This window comes from Corapipo altera, unplaced genomic scaffold (genome assembly GCF_003945725.1).
Source record: "Corapipo altera isolate COAL_440 unplaced genomic scaffold, ASM394572v1 22b, whole genome shotgun sequence".
Classification (NCBI taxonomy): Eukaryota; Metazoa; Chordata; class Aves; order Passeriformes; family Pipridae; genus Corapipo; species Corapipo altera.
The window spans coordinates 3,078,631-3,093,407 of NW_020884876.1; the positions used below are offsets into that span (position 1 = coordinate 3,078,631).

At 34.4% G+C, this 14,777-nt stretch overlaps 1 protein-coding gene across 10 annotated transcripts in view; it reads left to right on the top strand.

Annotated features, from left to right (window-relative positions):
* EXOC1 (exocyst complex component 1) overlaps positions 1–14,777 on the top strand; it is a 28,903-nt gene that overhangs the window by 11,701 nt on the left and 2,425 nt on the right. For 6 of the 10 annotated variants that reach the window (XM_027635448.1, XM_027635445.1, XM_027635447.1 and 3 more), the window contains 9 exons: positions 3,109–3,258; positions 4,383–4,488; positions 7,402–7,446; positions 8,571–8,734; positions 10,368–10,478; positions 10,936–11,012; positions 11,547–11,775; positions 12,816–12,999; positions 14,149–14,348. In XM_027635448.1, the coding sequence (XP_027491249.1) occupies positions 3,109–3,258; positions 4,383–4,488; positions 7,402–7,446; positions 8,571–8,734; positions 10,368–10,478; positions 10,936–11,012; positions 11,547–11,775; positions 12,816–12,999; positions 14,149–14,348 (1,266 nt within the window). The remainder of the gene's footprint in view (positions 1–3,108; positions 3,259–4,382; positions 4,489–7,401; positions 7,447–8,570; positions 8,735–10,367; positions 10,479–10,935; positions 11,013–11,546; positions 11,776–12,815; positions 13,000–14,148; positions 14,349–14,777) is intronic. The other 4 variants (XM_027635450.1, XM_027635454.1, XM_027635452.1 and 1 more) reach the window with 1 other exon arrangement.

Genomic DNA, 14,777 nt, shown 5'->3' on the forward strand with positions numbered 1-14,777 from the left:
TGCAAAGCCTTTTTGATTATTGTAAAAGTGAAAAAAGAAGTTTGTGTATTTAATTTTGAGATACAGATTCAGGTGTTGGAGGTATAACAGATTTTTGTGTTACCTTACTAAAATAACTGTATTTTTTCCTCAAGCCAGTGTTCTTGAAAACTAACTAGAACACTTTGTTACCTTTAACATCTGAAGAGTTGCATTATTTGTTTAGAATGTTTCTTACAGAAATAAATCAAAGCACTTCAGAAAAAAAGGCAGATAAAGAATTCTAAATTAAAAATGGAAACGAAAACATGATGTGTGTAGGCAGCTGTTAATACAAGGAAGATATTCTGATTTGGAACTCATTAGATGTAAAATCAAAGTTAGATTGACATTTGGGCCTAAATACGTTATCTTCGAAGTATGAAAATTTTCTTTATTTTTTTAAAGGCAAAAAAGCCCAGTGCTTGATTCAAACTCCTGTTGTAAGGTACTAAAGTGTTTCATTTCCTTTACATAAAATTGGTAATAAATATTAAAAGTTTTAAGCAGAAATGCAACTTTGGCTTGCCATTCACTGCAGTGTTACAAACTGTTTACAGTAACTGTTACTAACAGTCAGTGTAGTTGTCTTTATTGTGTACTACTAATAATCGATTAATCTGTGTATCAACAACTTTAAAGATTTTATTTTTTTTTAACAGCCACGTTCAGCACTCAATTTAATGGCAGCTAGACTTTCTGCATTTCAAATATGAAATAGTTCGAAGCTTTGACACTATGAAATAGTTGAATAACAAACTTGAGTTATCATTGGTAATGGTGTATGTTTATGTGCAGTGAGAGAAAGCCTGTTAATTAGATAGGAAAGGTACACCTAGAAGCTCCATAATGTTTTGGGTTAGGCTTGAACAGGACATGATTTAGTACAACCAAAATGATTAGTCCTGTGGAAAAGTTGGTCTGGACAGAGAAATTTACCTTGCTAAGGAATTTGTCATCTAGCTTTATTAAGAATGCAACTACCAAGCAAAAAAGTTGCGTGTAATAAAGGGACATGAATAAAATTGTTAGATGAAAGAAGCAATAAAAATCTGGATAGCTGAATATTTCCTAGCAGTAATCTGAACGAACTTTGGACCGACTTAATTGAAGAGAGCTGTGAAAGCCGCCGGGTAAATTATGTTAAACTATAACGAACTTGTACATTAAAATGCATGCTGTGGGAATGTAACACACCAGGGGCAGGAGGGAGAACTGTAAATGGTTTTCTATAATCTAGTTTTCATAGCAGCCTATAAAAGATCTATTGAAAATATTTGCTATAGGCATGCCCAGAAGTACACACAGCATTGAGTATGACTTCAGTAATCACATCAGCAGCTGTGTTGCTAATGCTGGCTGGATGCCAATTCCAAATTATATGTTCCAATAGTTACACTTTGCAAAGTTAGCTTTTTGTTAAAGGCAGACTACAGGATTATTTTTATAAGGGAGATTTATAGTGTTATCCTTCCCCATTATCGATGAGAATAAATTAATGAAGTTGGCAGGACTTGTTTCTTTGGGTCCATTTGTGTCTCAGTTTACATAGTTAAGAGAACAGGGCTCAAAGTAAGTTCATGTTCATGTCATATTGGATACAAAAAAAAGAAATGGAACAGGTTGTCCAGAGAAGTTGTGAATGCCCTATCACTGGAAGTGATAGGACAGGTTGGATGGGGCTTTGAGCAACCTGGTCTAGTGAAAGGTGTCCCTGCCCATCGCAGAGGAGGTGGAACTAGATGAACTTTAGGATCACTTCTAACCCAAACCATTCTATGATCCTATGTAGTATATTAGCTTTTTCCAGAAGCCGGCATGTTCGCATTGGAGTACTTAGTAAATATATTATTTCACAAATAATACTATAGATTCATATATATAATTTTTTAACAAGTCTGTGAATATATTATGGAAGCTTTTAGGGCTTTTTTTAACCAAAGACTTGAACCCAGTACAACAGAAAAGGGTAAGACAAAATTTGCTTTAGTTTTGTCACTTTAATCTAAACTGGCTGCTGTTCCAACTTAAAAACATGCAAAGGCAGTTTTTAAGCTGTATAGCTTATTCTGCTGACTTATCACATCCAAGGTGGAACTGTCCAGGAATTCTTCTTCTCTGAGGGACTGACATTGCCTAACCTGCATAAACTGCCTGCATGTGATGCTACATTGGAATCTTTTTGTGCTGTTATGGCACAAACTATACTTGAGATCAAGGCCTGTTGCAGTATTTACTAAAAGCCCAGCAAAAAAGACTTTACAGAAAATATTAAAGCCATCTGGAAATTAGGTCCCATCCTCCCTTCTGTTAACCCAGGAATAATGGTTGTGTATTCTGCTGTGTGACTGCACAGTGGTGTTACCTTGCTTGCTCTTCCTGAATTTCCCAGGAAGCTTGTGAGTTCAAGCAAGTGAAAGCTTAAAAATCTAAATCATATGTTGTTCCAGCAATGTGATGTGATGATTAAAGCATAGTGTGGGTTTCAGGAAAGTAGCCAGAGTAAAGGAGGAGCATGAAATTAGTAGCTTGTGTTAAATGCTACATGTCCAAAACTGTTAACTGCAGTAAATGTTCACTGAAAGTGTGGGTGTGTGTCTCTGTCTGGAGGGAGAGAGAATGTGCGTGAACTGATGATTTTAAGACTTGACCAAGGAAGGCTTGGCCAAAGTGGACTAAAGTAGGTTGAATTGGAGCAACTTTCAGAGAAGAGGTGTAGTATATAAAGCTCATCGTTAACACCTAAGCCACTCATTAACTGGGGACTTGATGTGTCTTAGTGTGGGAGTAACATCTTTAAACAGAAGCAGCGAAAAATGCCAGTGACTCACCCTTAAGGCAAAGAGCCTTATAATGAACAAGCTTATTAAGATGCATTACCTGTCACAACTATAACAGCTTGGTATCAGTATTGTTAGGTGTCTTTTTCAGTCTGTGTCTCTAGGCTTTGCTTCTATCCAAGGTATTTTATGAGACTTTTCTTTTTCTCTTTGCCTGAACGAGATGCTGTCTTCGTATTAAGTTTTTCAGGAAACTTATTGTACTTCTGTGTAGTGCTTCCAGATTTACTTCAGTACTTTTTTTATCAAGGGTCACGATCAGAGTTCCACTCTTGCCCAGCACTCTGCTGAATTGACATTACCCAATCACCATCCATTTCACAGAGATTTACTTCGATATGCTAAACTGATGGAGTGGCTCAAGAACACAGATTATGGAAAATATGAAGGACTAACAAAGGTATGTGAAGTGCTCAAATGATGCTAGACAATGTACATAGTAGACTGGATTTGATAGTCAAAACAATTGCCCATGTGTATGCACCTGCGAATATTCCTATATATGAAATGTAACTCAATGCTCCTCTTTTCTTGGAATAATGTTCCTCTTTGGAATAAGAAACTTTGTTTTTTTGTGTTTGTGATATCCTGTTTTGTTTGTTAGTTTTTTTCCTCAAACATTTGGTTCAGAAGTATAAGATATTTTTCTTAATGTTTATGTAAAACAAGTTTGCCATTTTACAGCCTAGTAATAAAAATGATATTAAGCTATTTTCAAAGCGATGTGTCTTTTGTCTGTGTGACATCTTTATTTCAACAGACCTTCATTTCACTTGGGAACATCAAAAATTTAAGAGGTCTCTTGTAAAGTAGATTAAATAGAAATGTTTTCCCTTTCTATATATGTAACTTTTAACTACCTTGTTTAAAACTAACATGGAGTGAAAAAAATTAGTACAGAAGTATACAAAATGTTTAGGTAGAAATCAAAGGGAAGTTAGTCCTTAGAGAGGAAGTCTTTTTTTTTTTAATTAAAGTACTATAATTCTTAAATGGAAGATTTAAATTAGACTTTTTCAATGGCTTTGAAACAGCTCTTCCTTTGCTGTCAGTGTAATGCAGATAGTTAATGAATGGTTGACATATTTGTGATCTTCTAACAAAAAATTGAGAGAGTTATATATTTATGTGTTATGTGTGCTTTTGGGGACACAGTAGGAGTCTAATGAAAGAGGGTACAGAGAATGGTGCTGAATTCTCTCCATTTTACCCTTGAATTGAATTCTGTGATACTCTGCCACTGGCAATCTTATTTGTATGTATGCATTGCTTATCTTTCTTTATGGAGGAGAAGTAGAAATTTTTGAATAATGCTTAGTGAACTCACTATGAAAATGAATATACGCTGCTTAAATATCATGAATATATTTTTGTGCATGCTGCATAAATATATATTTATATTGACCAAACCAGTTTGCTATTTAGTAGGACTTACAAACCTTTCAAGTTTTTTAGAACTATTTACCTGTAATAGAAGAAGTCAGTATGAATACCTGTTAACTAAATTTACGTTTTTCTTTTAAGAATTACATGGATTATCTATCACGACTGTATGAAAGGGAAATAAAAGATTTCTTTGAAGTTGCCAAGATCAAGATGACGGGCACAACCAGAGAAGGAAAAAAGTTTGGTAAGCTTCCAGAAGACACATATCTTGCTTTGAATCTTGTAATTTGCATATTAAACACTTATTACAACACTTACATCTAATTTTATGATGGGGTAAAATTCTTTATTTTTGGCAAGGTAGAAGAAGTTGGATGGAAAAAATGATTGGTAAAACTTCTGACTTCGAAAAGGCCAAAGTAGAACAACTGAAATCTTGTGAAATTAGTCAAGATAAAAGGATAAAATATGATATTTTTCTAAATTTTCAGATCCTTGATCACTTTTTAACAAACTACCAATCATATTTTATTACTTGATCTATCTCACTTTATTACTGGAACAAGTTTGAAAAATCAGTTCGTTTAATTAACAGAAGTTTGGGCAGCAGTGTGTGCGTGTTCCTTCTGCTGTTATTTCTGCTTTTAATAAGTTTTAGGTGGATTTTAGGAAGCTAGTTTTTAATGATAATTCTGCCTGAGAAAACTTGTGTATTTTATTGGGTTTTTTCAGTTGGATTTACCTATGTGGCCTGAGACTAGAAATCATAATTTGTTAACTTGTAGGCATTTATGTCTAAGGGCATATATATTCCTCCTAGGATTAGTCTAGTGTGAATACGGAAATGAAACTTTAGGAATCAAACAAACTTGGATACTTAGAAAGCAACAGTGATATAGGTGTATTTATATATTGTCTATTCTATATTTTGAGGTTCACTGTTTCAAAACTGATTTGAAATATTTATGTTTGCCGCAGTTCACCAGTTTGCAACTTCAGAATTCCAAAATTATGTGCAGCTTTAACGAGTTAGTTCTGTCAAGCCTATTTTGGGTCCTGAACTTACCCTTTGAAGTTTGATGGTAGAAGATGGTAGAAAACAGGAAAATGTAACAAAAGGAAGAAAGCAGGAGAGTGGTATTATTTGAGGAAGGGCGAAGCTGGAAAGATAAGTCTTGGCAATCTGTTGGACATGGAGAGCAAGAGGTGCCATAATGTGTTGTCATCAGGACGTTTAAATTCATAAATCTTGAAAAGGTATCTTATTACAAGGCAAGAACCCCCTTTATGCTAATACAAATTGATATCTAAAGCATTCTGAACACTTTGTCTTGACACTTCTTTTGTGATTTGTATTTGTGAGGAAACAGTTTTTGTAGCAATTCCCTAACTTGCATAAACATGGAGCTAGCAGGCATGAATTGAAGCAGGTCCTTCAATTCACCAGTGTAAAAGCTGCACCTTAAGAAGACTTGTGTCATGCATTTGTCATGTAAATTTATTTATTTTGTAACAGCTTATAATGGTGTGTAATTTCAAAGGCTTTCATGTTCAATGTAGGGATCATACTACTACTACTAGTTGCACATTTATTCAAAATACATCACTTCTTAATAGTAGACTTGTTTAAGGAATAGTATAGGTGCATAAATGCAATAATGCTCCAGTTGTACTCGAACACTAAAGATGACCTGTTTCCAAGCTGTGTTGGTGTGTGTTCTTGCCTTTTTTTTGTGCTTTGGGAATAGCACTGCTATTTGAATGCCTCAAAAGCTGGGAGAATTCTGGCATTCTGTGCTAGCGCAAGGTTCTTTGTCTGCTTTTTTATGGCAAAAAAACCTACCTGGGTCGTGAGCATTCACACTTGTCTTAAGTAGTGTTTTTTTCTTTTTTTTTTTTTTTCCTTTTCTGATGAAGCCAAGACCTTGATACTTAAATACCATAAAGTCAATGTTGGAAAGAGTGCTACTACTGTCATAGATTTATGCGGTGTAGCTTCTCAAAAGCCGCTGAGGCTCCCCTGATTGTCCGGGGCCTGATCTTTGCCTGTAGTTCTTCACATTCTGTTATAAGTCCCATGTGTTTGGAAATTGAGGACAATGAAGAAGTGGGGCCAATGCATGACAGTTGCATATGCCAAAATATATCATGCCTAAAACGTTTTTATTCAAAACCTGTCAAAACCCCCAAGATCTAAAAACTAGGCTGGAATTAAATTTCAATTTGATGTTACAATTATCAGTAGTGTTGCCTTCTTGAGAACATCTGGTATTTAAGACATGTTTGTGGCATTTAGAAGTATCTACTCATTCTATTACAGTAGGTTCTGCTTGCCTGCTCCATTTTTGGGGGCTTGTAGCATCCATCCTCATCAAGATCTTTTAATACCACATATTGCTTTTAGCGTATGTATGCAAATGCCTTTTACTGGTTAGGGATTCTCTATTTTTCTACAAATGCCTATTTACTCTAAATTTCAGATTGAAGTCCACTTGAGGAAGCTGTTTTATTCTGAAAAAAAATTAAAAAAAAAGCTTTGGAAATTTTTTACTATATATTTATTATTTTCATCCTGTCCAACTTTGCAGTTATCAGTTTTTGGTGCAGCATAAATACAAAAGATGTATTCTCTATGTAAACATCCTGATTTGCAAACAGAAAAGGGTAACCATGAATGATTTTGTAGCATTGGTGTATGTTTTTTTTAAATTAAAAAGCTGGACAATATCTCTGACTCAGTAAAAAATTACGCAAGTGCATTTTAATTTCTTCAAGTCTGTTATTGATATGATGATTTATCTTAGAAACTGAGTCTTTTGCAGTATTAATTCTGACAAATAAAGCCCTAATTTAATGGACTTCTCAATTTCGGAGTACTTGAATACACGTTACCAAAAATGTTCTTTGAACACACTATATAATAAAAAGCAAATTTTAATACCTAGAAACTTACTTTATTTTCCATGTAGCTTAGATACTGAATTTCTAGAATAGTACCTCTCCAACTAAATGTGTTTGCAATGTAGTTACTTGCTGCTTTATAGTTCTCCGCATGTTTCTTTCCAGTTAGAGCTTAACTTGCATCTTGTGCATGGTTTGTGCAAACTGCATTTTAACTTGTCTTTGTCTTTGATGCTTGCAACCTAATCCATCCCAGCTACACTGCCTCGAAAAGAAAGTGCTGTCAAACAGGAAACTGAGAGTGAGTATAACTAGTTGCATTAGTTGGTATTGTCAATGCATGTGTGTCAATGTTACAATGTAGTGCTGCATCATGGAGAATCTACCTAACACTGAAGTACAATAGAATGAAATAAGCATTAGCAGAATCATTGATGTTGCAAGGCAAAAAATGAAGCACAACTATAATGTCCCAACATAGAAGTTGAAAAGGTTTGCAGGTAAAGGCAATATCTTCTGTTTTCCCCGTGCTACTAGTAAAAATATGTTTGTGCCTGAGAGCTTGTCATAGTTTTCTAACTCTTCCAGTAAGTTGAGGTGGCAACTTAGATTTATAGACTTTGTCTTGTGACTAGATACCAGCATAGCAGTTAAATGAAACTTGCAGGGTTGCTTTTAAGTTTCTTTGTGGTTTAGATGTGAGAAGTTTACGTGGGAGCCAGATATTGATAATTTCTTGGTCTTTTTTGTTAGTAGCTTTCTCTGTCCTCATCCAACATTTCTGAGAGTTCTAGAAAAAAAAAAAACAAACATGTTCCTCGTCTAGGAGAAGGCCCGACAATATCAGGAAGAAATGACTAAATATTAAATATGATCAAAAGGAGAAGAGACCATTAGAAGTAGAATTACTATAGAGCTGTAGATCCAGCAAAATAGCTAGAACAAACTGTGTAGATAAAAGGATGTTAACAGCAGAAAGATCAAGTTCAAGATGAAAAAGTGCCCATGTGTACATAAAGCTTTTTAATTTTTTCCCTCTTGGGCATCAGTTCTTCTGCTTGTAGCAGCCTTTGCCCAGAGTACATTCACAAAGATCATAACTGGTCTTCACTTTCAAGTTTTCAAGGAGAATATCTATCCCAGTGTTCCTGTATTTCAGAATTTCATTCCTTTTATACTTTTTTCCATAGTTTACAATGAGAGGTTATACAGCTATGTTGTACTTTGAAAATTGCTGAAGTATTTCAGTTACCTTGTAACAAGGAAAAAATGTCTATAGCAAAAGCATTTTTAGCTTAGATAAAAATTGAGTTGTTTGATTTTAATATAGAACTGTTGTATTGATCTCATATGTTCTGTAATGAACCTGTTCTTCAGTATTTTATTCTGCCTTTGCTTCTTCTTCATAGTGTCTTTATTTCACAGGTCTTCATGGAAGTTCTGGAAAACTGACTGGGTCTACTTCTAGTCTAAATAAACTCTCTGTTCAGAGTTCAGGAAACCGTAGGTCTCAGTCATCCTCACTGTTAGACATGGGAAACATGTCTGCCTCTGACCTTGATGTGGCTGACAGAACAAAATTTGATAAGGTAAAGCCAAAGTATTGTATAGCATTTCTGCTTAGTTTTGTATTAGAAGCATCTTACATATCCTTCTTGTATAGTTTAAAAATCTGTACTGTTTAAATCTTAAAACATGCCAATTTCAAAGTCTGTATGCACCCTACATCTAATAAAGGCAGTTTCTAAGAAATATGTAGGTCAGAGTTTTATTCTTTGATTCTAAGATTCTGTTAAGTTCCTTTATATGCTGTGTGTGATCTTTAAAGAATATCAAGCATAAAACAAATGGTCTGTTAAGTTTAAGCCAAATACACGTTTTTAAGCAAATAGGAATTGAGATGGATTCTCCAGCTGATATTATTTTTCTCAGTACAGATATTCATGTGTTCTGTCACATTTTGCCAGTATGTAAGCAAAAGTGAAAGATATGAAAGCAGAAACTTATTTTAGCCAGGACTTGACCATGGCCCTAAAATTTTATTTATTCTGGTTTCACATCAGTTATCATCAGTTTTCAACTTTAACAATGGCACTAAGTGACTATTGGAGTGTCCTCATCTTGTTTTAAAACCTGCTGTCCTCAGCATTTGTTGATTCCCCCCCCCCCCCCCCAAACCTTTAAAAGTGACAATACTCACTATTTCTTGCGGAATTAACTCCTCAGTGGAAGGAAAAGGAGCAGTTATCAGTGAGAGATAAAAATATTTTTCTTCTTCTCTATTGAATTGTTTGATGGAGATGAGTTTTCTTCTGACCTCTTCAAATCCTTGCTCAGTCTTTTTCTGGGAGGAAATACTATATGCCTGAAACAATATTAACTGTTAAGTTACTACGAACCTGTAGCAGCAACTTGTCTAGAATTAAAAAGATAGCTTGGTAAAACAGCTTTATGCAAGTATTGTGCTATTATTTTCAGCTTTGGACTTGTATCTCGCACCCATTTGGGATATGTGAGTGTGACTAATATATACAAAATTGTAAGCTATTGAGCTGATCTACTAGGTTGTTTTATTTTCCATTGTTTTATTCCATCAGTATGGATTTCTTTGTGGTGAGATTAGTTATGTAAGTTAAGTAAGTTATTGCCTGTCTTGTTCGCTAAATACTTGCAGAGAAAATTCTATGTTGTATAAAGATGACAGATTAAGAGTATGTCTAACATTTGACTTACAATTTCCATAGTTCGTATTAATAAAATGAAATTATTTTCTTTAATTATTGCCAAAATAGTGTTTTGTTTAAGTCTAAAAATTGTGATGCATACTTCAATACAAAACCTACTTGTTGCTTTCTGTAGCAGGTATAAAGAAACATTTTCTACTTTTCCTACAGAGCAGTTATCTTCTACATATACGGTTGACCTGTTTGTCTTCCCTAAGGCTTTAAATTTTGCTTCAGGCTGTGTCTAGAAAACTTACAGTTTTGGAAAAACATAGGTTATTCTTTTCTTACCAGTGTTACATGCATGAGAAAGGACTATATTGAAGATGCAGTTATACTTTCAAAGACAGAAGTTTAAGCCTTTTCCATTTCTGTTAAGTAGTAATAAGCCTTCTAAAGCTTAGTGAAGTTAGGAGGTATATGCAACAAACAGTTAAAATTGGTATTGCTAACTGTTCGTAGTATTTGGTGTATTGATAAAATATTTGGCTTTCTTTAGATTTTTGAGCAAGTATTAAGTGAACTAGAGCCTCTGTGTCTGGCAGAACAGGACTTCATTAGTAAATTTTTCAAACTACAACAACATCAGAGCACATCGGGAACAACAACGGTATGGCTTACATTCTCTGTCATTGAAGTAAAAATTATTGACCAGGCCTCATTAGAGAAATTCGAAATAAATAAATTTGAAATTTATCTGGCAGTTATGTGATCTAGGTGATCAGTAATGTGTTTTTCTCCATGATCTGGCAGGATCCTTATTTTTAGCTGACCAATACAAAATCTGTGAAAGAGGGACTGACAGGTTTCTTTGCCGTGGCTTTGTCTCCTCGTAAGATCACAATAAACACTTGACCATGCTATGCAGGGAGTAATTGGGGATAGTGTTGTATTTGGTGGAACGTGACCAGAAAACACCAGAACCTTGCAAACTGCTATATTTTCTACTCAGGGTGATGGAGTAGGGAGCTGCTAATCATGTTGGTTTTATCAGATATAGTTATTGCTTAGATATAGAATTAGAGACAGAATTTATTTTTGTTTACATACATTCCTTGTTCTTACAGAATGAAGTGGAGGAAATGGATGGAGTAGCTTTATCTCGTTCGTACACTTCCGGTGTTCCACAAACTATATCATCTGAGTATGTGCTGCTGTTGTTTATTATTGAGTCTTAATTCTTAATCCTACTTTTGAATTTATTTGGCATATAAAACTTTTCTCTGTAATCAGAAATTGTTCCCTTTTAGTGGAAGCGAACAGTGAAATCTTAATTTTTAGCTACAAGACATTGAGTGTGTCACTAAATAGAAAATTTTTGTATATGGGATGGGTGTTTCTGTCTATAGTGGTATAAAAAAGATGCTTAATTCTCTTAGTTTGCAAAGTGAAGGTAGGCTCTGTTATATGGAAAATGGGCTTAGCAAAGTTCTGAGAGTGTGTGGCAGCTTTCACAGAGAAAATACTTTTTGGAATATTTTATACCTGTGACTGTTGACTTTTACTGTGTGACACTGACGTTTCTTCCTTAGCAGCCTTCTGAAAATCATGATACTTGTTGAATGAAAAAGAGACTACTATATCCAATAAATATATCCTAAAAATGTTATCAAAGAACATGTAATATAGCCTAGTAAACTGTCAAGAGTAATATTTTTCTCTTACACATTTTTAATAGGAAGGACATGATCCGACAAATGATGACAAAAATATTTCGTTGTATTGAACCTGAGCTGAATAACCTTATAGCGCTGGGGGACAAGATTGATAGCTTTAATTCCCTTTATATGTTAGTTAAGATGAGTCATCATGTATGGACAGCACAAAATGTGGACCCAGCGTCCTTTCTCAGCACAACACTTGGAAATGTTTTGGTGACTGTCAAAAGGAACTTTGATAAGTGCATTGTAAGTTTTTAGTTATTCTGATTAAGCTAACTATAATATTATAGGAAGCCCAGTCCTATCCACTTTGATTTTGCATTTCTTTATAGTTAAATTTTTGCTTTAAATTTGAAGAGAAAATTAGTAACTTTATTGCTCTTCTGCTGGCTAAGCCTTCAAAATAGATAAACTAATTGGTGGTTGTGTTTATTTTTCCCCTCCATTCCAGTTTTCTTCAGTAAGTAGCTATTTGTAACAAATAAGACCACTTATTCACTTCTGCGAGTTGGTTGACATTTTTAGTTTTTGTTTGTATTTCTACTCCCACTGAGATTTCCGAAGTCCATTAAGTAAACTGTAGCTCTCTGCCTTTTTTACTTGCCGAAGCAAAAGGTCGTGGACTTGTGAGGGTGTGAGGTTCTTTGGCACTATGAGCAGTGGCAGCCGCTACTGCCAGAATCCAACTATGACCATTATATGAAATATGGCAAGTTTAGTGAAAATATAGTTGCTGGTATAATTTTTTTCTTAATTTTTCATCAATGTAATTTGACTCTAGGCCAACATAATAAGACTAACCATTCTTGATCAGTTTAATGCTTAAAATATATTTTGAAGATTTTTTTAAAATTAGATTCAAAAATAATATTTCAATAGAAGACTAAAGAAACTTTTGCAGCAAAAAGAATTGTTAGCATGGCTGAATCAGAAGAGTGAAGTTCCTTGTTGGATTACTGAATGAAAATTGTTAATTGCTTCTGGTGCACAAGTTTGGGGTTTTTTCATTGTTTTTTTTTTCTTAACACTAAGTAAACAAAGGGGAATAAAAGCCTGTCTTCCCTTTTTCTTTGCAATTATTTTACTTAACAAACGTTTAAGGGTAAAAAGGCAGAAAGACTGAGTATTAGTCTTTCTATTCAATTATATATTAATTGAAAGGTAAAATTATTTCTGTGTTTGGATAAATGTCAGGTTTCAGTATGTCTGCAATTTTTTTTAATAGTTGTTACATAATCTAGAGTCATATATTAGGGGTTAACATCTGTTCTTGTTTTTAATTTAAGAGTAATCAAATGAAGCAGATGGATGAAGTAAAAATCTCAAAGAAGAGTAAAGTTGGGATCCTTCCATTTGTTGCTGAGTTTGAAGAGTTTGCTGCCCTCGCTGAATCAATTTTCAAAAATGCAGAACGACGAGGAGATCTAGATAAAGCCTACACAAAACTTATTAGAGCTGTTTTTGTCAGTGGTAGGTCTTCTGAGGTTGTCATAGCTACTAATATAATTGTTTCCTCCTATTTATATATAATTTTGCTCCAATTAACAGGTGATTTTTTTAAGACTGTCTGTTGCAAGCCATGTGACCGATATTATGGCTGAAATTTTGGTTGTCTCTCTTATTGGTAGGTGAGCAAGTGTAATCCTTTTGATTGCAATATACTTTTTAAGAGAACTGTAGATATTTCCTTTTGTATATACCTGTAATCTCGAGTTATGAGAGAGGGAAGCGGTTATGACTCTGGAGAGGAAGAGGAGATGGCAACAACACAGGATGCTCAATCTGAAGTAGCTTCCTGTCTTTTTTTTTCCTGTAGAAAATTCTATGGGAGTATATGGCAGTAGCAGACTTTTCCTAGTTGGCAATTCAGTGTTCTGACTGAAGTGAATCATTATTGATACTCTGGTAGTTTTGGCAAAGGATTAATGGATGAACAGGCACAAAGATGTAATTGCACTCTTGGTGGAAGCCATCCTCTTTTCAGCCTGCTTTTAGGTGCAGTAAGGGAGTGATAGAATTTCTTTTGCCTGCCTGTTGTTTTGTTTGGTTTTGGGGTTCTTTGGTTTTTTTTTTTTTTTAGGAGTGGGACAGAAAAGATCTAGGATTATCTATTTTTATTATTAAACTTAGGGACTGACAGTCATTTTGAACATAAAATTAATAAGGAAAAATTGAAAGACTAAGAAGTACATTTAAAAAAGCCCCACTATCTTATGGAAGACTTTTGTCCTACTGAAGATGGGAATTGATTTTTCTTTGATTTTTCTTAAATAATTCTGTCATGTAAAACTTATTAGGGATACTGAAAGCTTGCTTGTAAGCCTCCACAGAGTGTGGGTTGTTTCTCACTTCTGTAAATGAGACCATGCATAGGCACTATTTTGTATCTTGCCATACAAATTTCATGATCTTAGAGCCTGTATTTATCTGTTACTTCTTATGAAGGCTGTCAGATAACTGTTCTATTTAGTGGCAGTTTGGTGATTACTCATACAAATGTTTATCAATTACATGAAATCCAAAACTTCTTTTTTGACAGTATTATAGTTACTGGTTATGTTTTTTTGAATTTGGTTGTCCTTTAGGTATTTTAAGTATTTTGCTTCCTGTTTCTTTCAGTTGAGAAAGTAGCTAACGAAAGCCAGAAAACACCCAGAGATGTGGTCATGATGGAGAACTTCCATCATATTTTTGCAACACTTTCGCGCTTGAAAATTTCTTGTCTGGAGGCTGAGAAAAAAGAAGCCAAACAAAAATACACTGATCATCTTCAGTCTTATGTAATCTATTCACTTGGACAGCCTCTTGAAAAATTAAATGTAAGTATATTCATGTATACATTTAAATGGTACAGAATAGTTTTGAATGTTTAGTTTGAATTATTTGATCTCCTTATCACTGCATCTATCATAACCTCTTATTTTATTATTTTGGACTTTAGCAGGTCTGGCAAGAGTACTTGACTCATGAGGATAGCAGTCTTGGATGAAAATAAGCAAATTTTTCATGGCAATTAATAGTACTGACTAAACATCAGTGTCTTAAGCAAACGGTTTTGAAGAAGGAAAAAATGAGGGGAAAAGTAATCTGGAGCTTTGGGATCATTTTATTTACCTCAACTGCAGAGAAAATTACTGTAGTTTCTGAATTATTCAACAATAAGAAAAGTTCTAGGAAAGCTCTACATGTGTGAAGTGTTAGTGAGTGGTGACTTAGGTTCAGACTCAGTTCTGCCTACTGAATGTCTT